General features: G+C 56.6%; 1 protein-coding gene across 1 annotated transcript; it reads left to right on the forward strand.

Annotated features, from left to right (window-relative positions):
- Positions 1-1,658: 1,658 nt before the first annotated feature.
- LOC137461760 (protein-arginine deiminase type-2-like) lies at positions 1,659-13,980 on the forward strand. Its single transcript, XM_068171464.1, has 16 exons — positions 1,659-1,873; positions 3,674-3,860; positions 3,939-4,008; positions 4,160-4,221; positions 4,300-4,417; positions 5,005-5,130; positions 7,086-7,264; positions 7,450-7,553; positions 7,657-7,768; positions 7,842-7,949; positions 10,228-10,379; positions 10,865-11,009; positions 11,659-11,752; positions 12,483-12,568; positions 12,689-12,817; positions 13,707-13,980. The coding sequence occupies exons 1-16, from the start codon at positions 1,767-1,769 to the stop codon at positions 13,938-13,940; spliced, it is 2,013 nt and encodes a 670-aa protein (XP_068027565.1). The 5' UTR covers positions 1,659-1,766; the 3' UTR covers positions 13,941-13,980.
- Positions 13,981-14,043: the final 63 nt, after the last annotated feature.

Here is a 14,043-nt window from a genome sequence, read left to right on the forward strand (position 1 = left end):
AGCAAATCCCCGGGGAAACCCTCGGGAACGGAGCGCGGGGGCCGCTCCCAAACTCCAGGCTGGGATCTGCTCCCAGCTCCTGGGAATCCAGGCGGGCAGCGCTGCCCCGGCAGAGGGAGGTTCGGGCAGAGCAGCTCCCGGTCCGGTCTGGGCGTTAAAAACCACCGGGAATCCCCGGAGCGGCCCGGATTCACAGGGAAACCGCGAGACAGATCCAGGGATAAACCGGGATCCCTCCCAGTCCCGGCACAGCCGCGGGACATATCCATGGAAAAACCGAATTCCAGTTAAATGATCCCAATTCCAGTGGAAACGATCCCGATTAACTCAGATTCCCTACTTTCCCAGCCCTGAACGTCCCAGCTCCTGGCCCGGATGCTCATCCAGGATATTCCAGAATATCCCTGAATACTTGGGCTTTAAATCCCACCCCATTCCCACTTCATTCCATGGGGGGATTCCAGGGGGAGGATGATCCATAAAAAGTCCAGGAATATTTATCCCCCAGCCCTTCCCACCCCTCAATTCCAATGGAAATTATCCCAATTCTAGTGGAAATATTCTAAATTCCAGTGGAAATGATCCCGATTTAGGTCAGATTCCCTGAATCCATTCAGGATATTCCTCAGCACAATCCCGGAAATATTTGGGCTGGAAGGGCTTTAAATCCCATCCCATTCCCCGTTTTTCCATGGGGGAATGGCAGCGTGGAGATGATCCCTGTAAATCCCAGGGACTCCATCGCCACGGAGGGAAGCCGGGGCTGAAAAAGGGAAGCCCGAGAGGGATGGAAAGAAGGAACATCCACCTGAGCTCTGCTGCTGCTCGCTAATTGTTTGTGGCTTCCAGAATCTGGGGCAGCAGTTTGGGCTGGAAAATGAATATTTAGCTGGGTGTTAATAAACGATGCAAGCCCCGCGTGGGCGGGAACCGCTCCTGACGCGCTCCGGAGCGGCCCGGGGGGAAAAAACCAGCTCCGAGCTCCCTTCAGCAGCCACTGCTCCCCAGCTTCCCTTTGCAAATAAGCAGGGAACAAAAAAGGAGAGTTCTGCTCTTGCCTCAGGGCTGGGAAAGCGGCAGCAGGCAGGGATTTTCCCTAGAAAGCAGGAGAGGGCGAAATGCACCCCAGGGATGCGGCCAGGTCCCAAAATGCCGCAAATTCACGTTGGGGATCCCAGGCTGGGGTCAGGGGGGTGAGGAGGGACCGGGAGCTGGGGACAGCTGGGGGAGCTCCTTGCCCAGGGCTGGGGCCAGCTGCCCTCCTTCCCTCGCTGTCCATCCCTCCCTGTCCATCTCTGTCCATCCCCGTCCATCCCACCCTGTCCATCTCTGTCCATCCCTCCCTGTCCATCTCTGTCCATCCCCGTCCATCCCTCCCTGTCCATCTCTGTCCATCCCCGTCCATCCCACCCTGTCCATCTCTGTCCATCCCTCCCTGTCCATCTCTGTCCATCCCCGTCCATCCCACCCTGTCCATCTCTGTCCATCTCTGTCCATCCCTCCCTGTCCATCTCTGTCCATCCCCGTCCATCCCACCCTGTCCATCTCTGTCCATCCCTCCCTGTCCCCCGCTGTCCCCGCTGTCCCTCCCTCCCCCGGATCACTTTCCGAGCTCTCACAGGTCCAGCCCAGCCGCCCCCTCGCTCCCATTGCCATCCCAGCCCCGCGAGCCCCGCGAGGAGGAGGAGGGCGGCCGGGCCGGGGGAAGGAGCAGCAGCTGCCGTGAGGGCTCCGCGGGGCAGCTCCCGGTGCCGGTGCCGGTGCCCATGGCCGGGGAGATGCCGGGGGAGCCCCGCACGCTGCGGCTGCAGCACGGGAACCGCATCGAGGCCGTGTGCGTGCTGGGCGGCCACGTCCGCGCCGACGTCTTCGGGTGAGAGGGACCCCAAAACTTCCCTTCCTCCTCCTTCTCCTCCTCCTCCTCCTTCTCCTCCACTTCCACCTTCACCCCTGCTTTTCCTTCTGCAAATCCCTGCTCCTCATTTCTCCTCCTGCTTTTCCAAACCCCATGGCTGCTGGGCAGCCGCGTCCATGCCAATGTCCGTGGGGGAGAGGGACCCCCACAAAACCTCTTTTCCTCCTCCTCTTCCACCTTTCTGCTCACCTTTCAACCCTGTTTTGCCCTCTGGGAATCCTTGCTCCTCATTTTTCCTTCTGCAAATCCCTGCTCCTCCTTTTTCTTCCTGTTGTCCCAAACCCCACAGCTGCTGGGCAGCCACATCCATGCCAATGTCCATAGGTGACAAGGACCCCTACAATTTCCTTTCCTCCTCCACCTTTCTCCTTGCTCTTCCCTCTGTTTATCTCTCTGGGAATCCCTGCTCCTCTTTTTTCCTCCTGCTTTCCCAAACCCCACAGCTGCTGGGCAGCTACACTGATGTCCACAGATGAGTGGGACCCCCCAAAACTTCCTTTCCTCCTCCACCTTCACCTTCCTCCTCACCTTTCCCTCCTGTTTATCCCTCTGGGAATCCCTGCTCTTCATTTTTCCCTCTGCCTTCCCAAACCCCACAGCCCTGACACCGTTTTGATGCAATTTGTGGTTTTGTGGGCAAAACCCTCCCTGGGCTTTGCAGAGCTGCACGAATCCCTGGAAAGCTTTGAACATCCCTGTATTTACCCCAGCCCATGGTGGCTCTGACCCGCTGGGCTCAGCAGATCCAGGGGCACCTCGGGAAGGTGAGGAGAGCAGAGGGACGAGCAGGAGCCCGGGTAGGGACTGCAAAATAAGGGAAGAATACAAAACCTCTTGACCAAAACCTTGGGAAAGTGGGAGATCCCCACAGCGCCAACCCTGCTTCCCTAAAACAAACCCAATGCTGAATTTTGGGATAATCGTTCTCCCTAAGGGAAAAAGGTGAAAAGCTCATTCCAGGCTCAATTCTTGTCAGTGCTGCTGTTCCAAATCCCAGCCTCGATATTCAAGCCAAGCAGCGCAGTTCCAGCTCTCCTTGGACCTCTCCAGGCCAAATCCCTTCCCAGCGGGATCCCCAGATCCAAGGAACCAGGAAACCAAACCAGTTTTTCCATGTGTAATTAAAAGCAATTGAAGGATTTAAGGAACACCCAGGCAGGAGCAAAGGAGCGCTCGGATTTCCTTCCCCCTCGCCAAGGGTGCGGGTTTGGTGGGACCGGCGGCATCCAAGAAACCTGATCAACGTGAGGTCTCGGGTGTCGGGGCAAAGAGCCCAAAAATAATAACCAGGAAAGGCAGGGAAATTCGGGAAAAGGAGCCAGAAGAGGGGAAGAGCAAGGGCACATCGGACTGGGAGCAGGGCAGCACTGACAGCTTTGGGGCTGGATAAAATCCCCCAAAAATGAGAGTTTCCCACGGAAAACCCTCTCAGGGGGATGGCCACGGTGTTTTGAGGAGGTTAAACACCGTGCTGGAAAAAAAACAGGGATTTCCCCAGGGAAGTGCGAGCCCAGGTTATTTGGGATTATTACAGATCCTTACCCACAGCAATGGCTGCAAACACTCACAGGGCTAAGCTGGGCTTAAACCTGGGGTAATTCCAGTTCCCAGGCAGGAGCAGGGCAGGAAGGTGCCAGCGGTGAGCGTGGAGACGCTGGCGTGCCCAGTCTTGGCCATGCTCAGGGCAGTGGAATGAATCCTGGTGGGAACGCCGCGCTGGCCCTGCACATCCCTGAGAATTCCAGGTGTTTTTGGCAGGGCGGCCCCCGCCGGGGCCGTGGCCTTTGGCGTGAAGCACACAGAGGGGGTCAGCGTGGACGTGCTGTTCCGCGGCCGCGCCGAGCCCGAGGCCGTGTCCAGTGCTGGCGCACGGTGGCCGCTGGACGAGGGGACGGTGCTGAGGTTCAGCATGAGCCGGGCCAGCTCCGAGGTCAACGACAACAAGGTGAGGAGCGGGATCCCGGGATCGGGACCTCCACAGAGGGAGAATGTCCTGCCCCAACGTGCGGTTTGGGGATTGCAGGTCACCGTCAGCTTTTACGCAGAGGGAGGAAAGCCCATCAACCAAGCCGGGGTGTTCCTCACTGGCGTTGGTGAGTCCGGAGCTCCGGGAGTCCATCCCTGTCCCCTCATGCCTGGAGTGGGGGCAGGGATGGGGACAGCAGACCCAGGTCTGCTGGCTCTGGGGGTTTGGCACCCGATCCCCTCACCATGCCCGGGGATGAGGCGGCTCTGTCCCCGCAGGGATCTCCCTGGACGTGGACGCAGATCGGGATGGAGTGGTGGAAAAGAACAGCCCCAACAAGGTACCCGGCCTCCCCCATCCATGGAAAATCCACGGGCCCAGCGAGTCTCAAGCCCGCTGAGCCTCAGGGGTGCTTCAGGCAAGCTGGGCCTGGGGACCGGAGGGACACGGGGCCATCCTGCTGGTCAGCTGTGACAAGGAGTTCCCCTTCATCCCGCCCTCCGACTGCGACAGTGAGCAGGTGTTCAACAGGGAAGGTAACGGCTCCCCAAATCCCCTGTCCCCAAAATCCCTGTCATCCCCTCTCTGTGACCTTTCCTGAGAGGGACCCAGCCCAGGACCCAGCCCAGGACCCAGCTGCTCCCCACCAGCTGCTGAGCAAGCTTCCCACGTGGGAATTTCTGTGGAATTAATGCTGCGCCAACCCACTGGAGCCAGGCAGGGCATGGTGGCCAGCCCGGGGAAGGGCTGAGGTTCCAGGGCTGGCACGGCTGCCCGGCAGGCTGGCAGGGCTGTGTGGGCCGGGGATGCTCCACACAGGTGAGAGGAGCGCGGGGTGAGGCACGAGGCCGGCAGCCAGGAATCCACCCACCTGTTCCTGGAAAACCCAACCCACGCGGAGCCAGGCCCGGCGGCGCTCCGAGGTCACGGCCCGGCTGTGCCATGGCGGGCAGGGAGAAGGGATGTGAAAAGGGCATTTGGGTCACAGCCCACGAGGCAACAGCTCTGGTTTGCCAGTGTGCCTGGGCTGGAGGCGAGGGAGGAGCAGGTGTCTTGGGAAGGAGATCCAAACCCTGGGAGGGAACGTGGAGAACGCTGCCCGATTTGCTTTGCTTGCCCCCAGATTTGCTGGACATGGCTCAGATGGTGCTGAGGACAGAGGGGCCCCAGCGCCTGCCCCGGGGCTACGAAATCATCCTCTCTCTTTCTGTCAGTGATGCCGATAAAGTTGGGGTCTTCCATGTGCAGAGTAAGGCCTTCCTCACCTCCTGCTCTGCCTCTTCCTCCTCTCCCCCTTCCTCCTCTTCCCCTTCCTCCTCTCACTCTTCCTCCTGTTCCTCTTTCTTCTCTTCCCCATCCTTCTCTCCCCTTTCCTTTTCTACCCCATCTTCCTTTTCTCCTTTACTCCTCTCTCCTTTTCTCCTCTTCCCCTCTTCCTCTTCCTTCCTTTCCTCCTCTTCCTCTTCCTCTTCCTCCTTTTCCCCTCCTTCCTCTTCCCCTTCCTCCTCCTCCCTGATGATTTTGAGGTCCCCACAAGCCCTTTCCTTCCCATCTCTGACCTTGTCCTCTCCAGGCTCCTCAGACCATGCCCCAATGCTCCTTCCCCATTCCCCCCCATTCCCCCCCTCCATTTCTCCCCCATTTTCCCCACATTTTTCCCCCCATTTCCCCCCATTTTTCCTTCTTTTCCATCCTGTGGAAAACTCTGGGGATGGACAAGCAGAGGGAGGGAGACACAAAGCCATGCAGCAAAGGAGTGGCAGCCTGGTGTGGTTTTAAGAAAAAGGAGGATTTAAATACAAATAACATTTGTTTGGCTTCCTGAGAACCGAAATCCTCAGCTGCAGGAAATGGGAAGTGAAAATGGTGAAAGAGAGTGCTTTCACCCAGAGAATGGTGAATGCTTTTGGCTCATTTTCCTCCCGCTGGATGAGTTCAGCTCCATCTCCCAGCTCCAGGAGAGCACAGGGATGTAAGGCTGTCCCTGCCCAGGCAGGTCCAGCTGCTGGCTCTGTTTTAGGGTAAAAAGAGGGAGAATAAATCTCAGGAAGTGCTGGGACACAGAGCCCACTGCTGCAAACTTCATGTGGTTTGGGTTTCTTTCTTTTTTTCCTCTGTTTTTAAATTATTTCTCTTTCTGGTTCCTGCTTCCCCAGTGTTTCATACTCCTGGTGGGTTAAACAAAGAGGGGGTAAAGAGATTAATTGGGATGGTTTTTCAGAAAATTGAATAATTTCTATTAAAAATAAGGATAAATAGAGAGAAAAAAATGGGATGTTTTCAGAAAATGGAATAATTCCCAGCTGAAAGCAGGGCTGGAGTGTTAAACTAGGGGTCATTCAGCTGCTTTCTCTGTGCTGGCAGCACGCTCCAGAGCACATCCCCTCTTCATTCCTCACTGTGGCACCAGGATTTATTTTCTGGGAATGAGATCCCTCACCCAGCCAGGAATGTGCCATGGAGGAGCTCGGGCTCATCCCTCCGTGCAGGGGGAGCCTGGGGCATTGTCCTCCTGTGGAGGAGCAGAAACTCCATGAAAACACTTCCCAAGGCTGCTCCAGCCAAGGAAAGGCTGAGACGTTTTCCCTCATCCCTCTTGTCCATGACAAAATTCCAAGCCCCTCAACTCCTGCTTCAAGGTGCCTGTCACAGCTGGATCTCCTCTGAGATCTGAGGGATCTGATCCCGGCCATCCCCCAGAAATGCACCCCAAAAACGCATGGGAAGCCTCAGGGAAAGCTGTGCTCCCTCTCCCCCAGCATCTCCAAACACCCTCGGTTTAAAAAGAGAATTTCTGCGGGGAAGCACGCCCAGATTTCCCTGCTCACTTTTCAACCTGTGTATTTGGGTTATCCCCATGGAAACCCAGCCCTCTTTCCCCGGGCACAGCGGGAGCATGGGAGCTCCTTGCCAGAGGAAACAGGCAGGAATCCCAAGGAGGCAGGCGGGAATCCGGAGGAAACAGGCGGGAATCACGAGGAAACAGGTGGGAATCCCAAGGAAACAGGCGCAAATCCCGAAGAAAGAGGGAGGAATCCCGAGGAAACAGGCAAGAATATCTCGAGGAAAGAGATGGGAATCCCCAGGAAAGAGGCAGGAACCCCGAGGAAACAGGCGGGAATCACGAGGAAACAGGCGGGAATCCCAAGGAAACAGGCAGGAATCCCGATAAACGGGGCTTCTCCGTTTTCCCGTTCCCTGCAGATCCCTTCTTCGGGCAGCGCTATGTGCAGGTGCTGGGCCGCAGGAAGCTGTTCCATGCCGTGCCCTACCCCGGCGGGGCCGCCGAGCTCCACTTCTTCGTGGAGGGGCTGCGCTTCCCCGATGAGACCTTCTCCGGGCTGGTGTCCATCCATGTCAGCCTCCTGGAGCCACTGGCCGAGGTCGGGAACACCCAGGAATTCCAGGAACTCCCGGGAATGGGGAGACGGGAGGCTGCACCCAGCAGATTGGGATGGTGCCGGAATGGAGAGCGATCCCATTAACTGATCCCAAAAATGGCCTCAGGGGAAGTTGTTTGGGGGGAGTGGTGTGGGGAACATCCCTGATTTCTACTTGGCTCCCTCAGGGCATCCCCCACTCACCGATCTTCACGGACACCGTGGTGTTCCGGGTGGCACCGTGGATCATGACCCCCAGCACCCTGGCCCCGGTGAACCTCTTGGTGTGCAGGTACAGGTGGTGCTTCCCCAGCCCTGCCGGCCCTGGGGCTGGGCTGGGAACAGGGAATTTCCATCCTTTCCATCCTCTCCTTCCTTTCCATCCTTTCCTCCAGCATGAAGGACAACTACCTGTTCACCAAGGAGATCCAGAGCCTGGTGGCCAAGTCTGGCTGCAAGCTGAAGGTTTGCTTCGGCTACATCAGCCGTGGGGACCGCTGGATGCAGGTAGGGGGGGCTCCAAAAACCGGGAAAACCCTTCCCTGCCGGTGCCCCAGGCGGGATTTCCTCCCTTCCTCAGGATGAGATCGAGCTCGGCTACACCCAGGCTCCCCACAAGAGCTTCCCAGTGGTGCTGGACTCCCCTCGGGAGAGAGGGATGGAGCAACTCCCCGTCAAGGAGCTGCTGGTGAGAGAAGGTTCCCTGCGAAGCAGCTCCTGAGGTCATGCCCAGCCCACAGTCCCATTTCCCAAATCCTCCTTGCCCTTGGCTCAGTGCATGGAGTTATTGCCTGGGAAATGAAAGCAGAGCAGCTCCTCGTGGAGATTCCCTCCCACCCAGCTCCAGCCTCACTCCCTCAGCCCTCATCCAGCCGCACCCAATCCCAGCCCTCCGGGAACCCTCTGACCCAGGGGAAAGGAGGAGCTGGCACCCCTGGGAGTGAAAGGCTCCAGCTGAGCTCTGGGATGGGATTTCTGCCCCTCAAGCATCCCAGGACAGGCTGCTTTTTCCTTTCCTCCTCTGTGCCTGGGAATATCCGGCACCTTCCGAGCAGGAGAGGGAAGGGAAGCAGGAGAGGGTCAGTTTACTTCCTTGGAAGAGAATGGGATGCATCCAGTGCCCGGAACATCCCTGTGGGCTCCTTGGCCAAGGAAAAGGGCCAGGGCAGGCCTGAGATGGGGCGTTTTGGGAGAGTCCAGAATGGGGAAAAGCTGGATTGGGCGATCTCTTGGAGATTCCCCCACGGGAGAAGGGCAGGACACCCAGGCAGCCATGGAGTCGCTGTCCCCAACTCCCAGCCAGGCGCTGGAGCAGCCCCAGCCCCGGCAGGAATGGGAGACGAGGACAAAACCCAGCTTTTGTCCCTTTGGGGAAGGCTGGGGGCTTTGGGAAGGCTGAAATCCATAGTTTCTCATGCCTGGCATGGGAACATCCAGTCCCAGATTCATCCAGTGAATCCGCCAGGCAGCCGTGTGGATCTGCCCTCTTTAGGAATTGCTCTGCCTTGTATTTAGGGCAGCAGTCTCAGCCTTGGGAGCTGCTAACACATTATCCTTCAATTTCTGCTTTGAAGCCTGCCCTAATCCCCAGCCTGACCTTTCCAATCTCATTTTCCAGCTAGGAATACTTAGCCTGACGCCAAGGGCACAGGTCAAGCCCTGAGCCCCTGGAAGCCTATGCCAGGGAAAAAGGAGATGGGAGGGAATTATCCCCACAAAATCAGTGTGGAACTGATAGGACTTGGATGTGACCCGCAAACCTGGGATGAACCAGAGCCCTGACAGTTGAAACCAGGCGGGCTCCGTGGTTTTATTAAACTGAAATTAGTTGGGAGCAGGTGTTTGGTGCTCAGGCCCTCCCTCAGCATCCAGAGAAAAAAGGATCTGATCCCGGCCATCCCCCAGAAATGCACCCCAAAAAGCATGGGGAGCCTCAGGAAAAGCTGTGCTCCCTCTCCCCCAGCATCTCCAAACAGCCTCGGTTTAAAAAGGGAATTTCTGGGTGGAAGCACGCCCAGGTCCCCCCGCTCGCTTTTCCCGACCTGTATATTTGGGTTATCCCCATGGAAACCCAGCCCTGATAAGTGACTGGGATTTAACTCAAACCTCTCGGACACCTGATCTCATCCCAGGGGCTGCCGTACACTCCGGGCCTGTGTCGACTCCAAGCGGAGAGCGGGGAAAGTGGGAATTTGGTCCCATCCCTTCCAGTTTTGCCTTGTTTTTAACGCTTCCTCGGGCTTTGGCACACAGAGCCGAGCGCTAATTACCCCTGCACGAACAGCTCCTCCAATCCCAGATATGTAAGTCCTGGAAATGAAGCCCTAAGCAGGATTTAAGTGCCCTGCAGCCCTTGGGGTGGCTCTTAGCCCAGGGCAGAGTCACCCTCAGGGGCTGGAGTTCACCTCCCTCCCAGAGCCAGCCAGGAACTTGGCTCAGGGCTGCTTAATTAGCTTAATGTGGACACTTAAACCTTGGCTTAATGTGGATACTTAAATTTTGGCTTGGAAAAAGAGAGGAGATCTGGTCCTGCTAAATGTGGGCACTTAAACCTTGGCTTAATGTGGATACTTAAACCTTGGCTTAATGTGGATACTTAAACCTTGGCTGGGAAAAAGAGAGGAGATCTGGTCCTGCTAAATGTGGGCACTTAAACCTTGGCTTAATGTGGATACTTAAACCTTGGCTGGGAAGAACAGAGGAGATCTGGTCCTGCTTATCGTGGGCATTTAAACCTTGGCTTAGTGTGGACACTGGAACCTTGGCTGTGGGATGAGAGGAGATCTGGCCCTGGCTCCAGGCCTGGGCTCTGCTCCCGGCTTGTCCCGATTATTCCTGCACCTCCATGACCCCAAGACCTTTCTCCTGTCACTTTCCTGTCCCCTCGCTGTCACTGTCCTCACCCACCCTGCAGGAGGATAACACCGTGGCAGCAGTGGGGGCTCAGGGCATTTCCTCTTTCCCAGGACCCCAGTTTTGGCTACGTGCACAAGGAGCCCCTCTTCGAGGCCGCGGCCAGCCTGGACACCTTCGGGAACGTGGAGGTCAGCCCGCCCGTGTCCGTGGCTGGCAAGGAGTATCCCTTGGGAAGGATCCTCATTGGCAGCAGCTTCCCTGCGTAAGAGAGGGGGGAACACAGATTTGGGAAAAACACGGATTTGGGAGCAGAGCCTCAATAAGCGCCCTGAAATACCACCAAAATCAGGGTAATTGGGTCAATCAGACACTGCCTGAGCAGCTCCTCCACCTCAGCTCCTCCACCTCAGAGGCAATTTATATCCAAGGGTCCAGGCAGATGTTGATGGGAATTTTCTTCCATTCCCAGTGTCCAGACAGATATTGATGGAATATCCCCCCAGTCTGACTGTCCAGGCAGATGTTGATGGGAATGCCAGCCCCAGTCCCAGTGTCCAGGCAGATGTTCATGGAATATCCCCCCAATCTGACTGTCCAGGCAGATGTTGATGGGAATTTTCCCCCAGTCCCAGTGCCAGGCAGATGTTGATGGAATATCCCCCCCAGTCCAGGTGTCCAGGCAGATGTTGATGGGAATACTCCCCAGTCTGAGTGTCCAGGCAGATGTTGATGGGAATTCTCCCCCAGATCTGCGGGCCGCAGGATGACCAGGCTGGTGCGGGATTTCCTCTATGCCCAGCGTGTCCAGGCCCCTGTGGAGCTCTACTCTGACTGGCTGGCCATGGGCAACGTCAACGAGTTTGTCACCTTTGTCCCCACCTCTGACAAAAAGGTACCCCCGGATCCCTCGTGTTGCCCCAGGGTTCCTCCTCCAGGACACCGATCCCACTGGGAAAACCCTGGAACTCGTTCCTTTGGCACCCCCAGCCAGTGTTTGCTTGGGTTTCATTCCCCACCCCAAAATGAGGGATCTGAGCACAAAAAAAGGGATTTGCTGAGCTATTAATGAATGCAAATAGAAGGGAAAAAGTGCGTGCAAAGGTACCCAAGAAATTCCAGCTTTAAGTTTCCTGGAGGTTTGCAGCAGCTCAGCATCTCCCAGAGGTTTGCAGAACATTTCTTTTCCCTCTCTTGTAGATTTTCCTGGTTCTGATATGGATTTTTCCCTCAGGGAAACCAAGCCTTGACCAGGATGGCTCAAAAAAAACCCCCATATTTATGCCCACATGTTCTCAGATCATTTATCTTCACTCTATCATGGCTTTGGCTGCTTCTCACATAAGTTTTTCCCTTGGGGAAACCGAGCCTTGACCTGGATGGCTCACAAAAGGAATATTTAGGCCCACAAACCCTCCACGGGTTAAATGAAGCACTAGATAACAGCAAAGACTCCCAATTTTAAGAGTTTCAGCTCAGGTTTTTGCAGAAGTGAGTCCCTGGGGCGCTGCAGGGCTGCAGCTGAGCCGGCCGTGTTCCCGCAGCGATTCCGGATGCTGCTGGCCAGCCCGGCCGCCTGCTACCGGCTCTTCCGCGAGAAGCAGAAGGAGGGACAGGGAGAAGCCACCATGTTCAAAGGCAAGGGGACAGCGCTCGGTGGCACAGCCGGGGCCACGCGGGGACATTGCCCCGCTGGGTGTCCTTCAGCGGGATGCCTGCCCGCCGCCCCCAGCCTCCTCCGGCCCTATTTCAGGAAAGCGAGTGGGATGGGAGGGATAAGGGCCTCTGCGTGGAGGGGATGTTTGCTGCCAGGGATGGAGCCTCTGGAAATGCCAGCGGAGCTCCAGCACGGAGCTGGACAACTGGCAGCTCTCATGTCCCCCCAGATTAGCACCAGGTTTTCCTTTCATTGTGGTTTTGATCTGTGGCATGGTTGGGAGAAGGTTTCCATATCTCCAAGGATATGGAGCACCTGCACGGAGCAGGGAATCTGGCAGCTCTCCTGTCCAGATTAGAACCGTTTTTTTCCCTTTCATTGTGGTTTTGATGGCACGGTTGGGAGAAGGTCTCTGTATCTTCAAGGGTTCCTCTGGCTGTCCCCAGACCAAGGGTGACCCCATGGAGGGGGACACTCTGGAGAAATCCAGTGGATTCCCCTGGGCAGGAAGATGGATGACAGGACTTTTCCAATGGACAGAGATTTCCTTCACTCAGCTTCTCAAGCCTGCACCCCAGCCTCAGGAAATTGGGATTTGGGGCTTTTGGGGCTTTTTTTCTGGGCTTTCTGGGCTTTCTCCATCTCTATACCCCACCTCAAGCCAGGCTCCTGCCAGCACTGCTTCATTTTGAGGGCGTTTTGCGTGTTTAGGGTACTCGGGGACAGACACCAAGCGTGTCACCATCAACAAGGTGCTCTCCAACGACATCCTGGCGCAGCAGAACCAGTACGTGCAGGTAATCCCCACACTTGGGGTCACAGCCCCCATTTCTAGCAGCGACCACCCCGGCATGGCACAAACCCCACAGGGAGTGGTGGGATTTGGGCCCCTCTCTGCTCTGCTCCGTCCCCTGCAGCGCTGCATCGACTGGAACAGGGATATCCTCAAGAAGGAGCTGGGCTTGCTGGAGGAGGACATCATCGACCTGCCGGCCCTCTTCAAGCTGGACAAGCAGGGAAAAGCTGTTCCCTACTTCCCCAACACGGTAAGGGGGGGTTCCTACCCTGGGGTCCTCCCCAAAAAACAGTTCAGTCAGCCCGGATGAGTACCCAAAGTTTTCCTGAAAAAGAAAAATCAACACAAGTCTAACACAGCTTGGTGGATTTGGGGTTTTGAGGCAAAACCATTTCAAAGCAGTGAAATTGCAAGATTAGAGGCATGTTTACCCCAAAGTTTTCCCCAAAAAAACCCCAGCTGTCTAACAAAAGGAAATATATACAGGCAGGCATAGATAAACACAAGTCAAACACAGCTTGGTGGCTTTGTGGTACTTGCAGTGGGGTTTTTAAAAAAAGTGGTGAAATTGCAAGGATTGAGGCGTGTTTTAATGATAAAAAAGGGGGAGTTCTGTTGGTTTTGGAATCCTGAGGGAGGGCAGCTGCAAAAAGAGGTGCTGGGAAGGGCGGAGGAAGGTGATCAGTGTCTGTTCTCTGGTTTCATCCATCCCGACACTGCTGGTGTCACCCATAGGTCACCATGATCTGGGCATCCCCAAGTGTGTCATCCATTTTGATGCCAACATCCCCTTGGTGTCACCCCACAGGTCACCACGATCGTCCTGGCCAGGGACCCGGGCATCCCTAAGCCCTTCAGTGTCACCCATTCTGACGCCACTGTCCCCATTGGTGTCACACCACAGGTCACGAGGATCGACCTGGGCATCCCCAAGCCCTTGGGCATCACCCATTCTGATGCTGCTGTCCCCTGATGTCACCCCACACGTCACCATGATCAATCTGGGCATCCCCAAACCCTTTGATATCCCTTTTCTTATGCCAACATCCCCTGGTATCACCCTGCAGGTCACCATGATCGACCTGCGCATCCCCAAGCCCTTGGGCATCCCCCATTCTGACACCGCTGTCACCCTGCAGGTCACCATGATCGTGCTGACCAGGGACCTGGGCATCCCCAAGCCGTTTGGCCCGGTGGCAGGCGGCGAGTGCTGCCTGGAGCGGCGGATCCGCACGCTGCTGGAGCCGCTGGGGCTGTGCTGCCGCTTCCTGGAGGATGTGGCCTCGTACCACGGCAGCCTGGGTGAGGTGCGCTGCGGCACCAGCGTCCAGCGCCGGCCCTTCGCCTTCCAGTGGTGGCACTTCACGCCGTAGACGGGCCTCCTCTTCCTCCTCTTCATCCTCTTCCTCCTCTTCATCCATTTCCTCCTCTTCCCCCTTCTTCTCCCTCCACCTTTGCCCCCAGTGTGTGTTGCTT

This window comes from Anomalospiza imberbis, chromosome 23 (assembly GCF_031753505.1).
Source record: "Anomalospiza imberbis isolate Cuckoo-Finch-1a 21T00152 chromosome 23, ASM3175350v1, whole genome shotgun sequence".
In the NCBI taxonomy this organism is placed as follows: domain Eukaryota; kingdom Metazoa; phylum Chordata; class Aves; order Passeriformes; family Viduidae; genus Anomalospiza; species Anomalospiza imberbis.

Excerpts from the sequence above, each read along its gene's own strand:
- LOC137461760 (XM_068171464.1), top strand. The coding sequence starts at position 1,767 with ATGGCCGGGGAGATGCCGGGGGAGCCCCGCACGCTGCGGCTGCAGCAC. Across the intron at positions 4,418-5,004 it reads GCAGGTGTTCAACAGGGAAG|ATTTGCTGGACATGGCTCAG; the intron begins GTAACGGCTCCC and ends GCTTGCCCCCAG. Across the intron at positions 5,131-7,085 it reads TGGGGTCTTCCATGTGCAGA|ATCCCTTCTTCGGGCAGCGC; the intron begins GTAAGGCCTTCC and ends CGTTCCCTGCAG.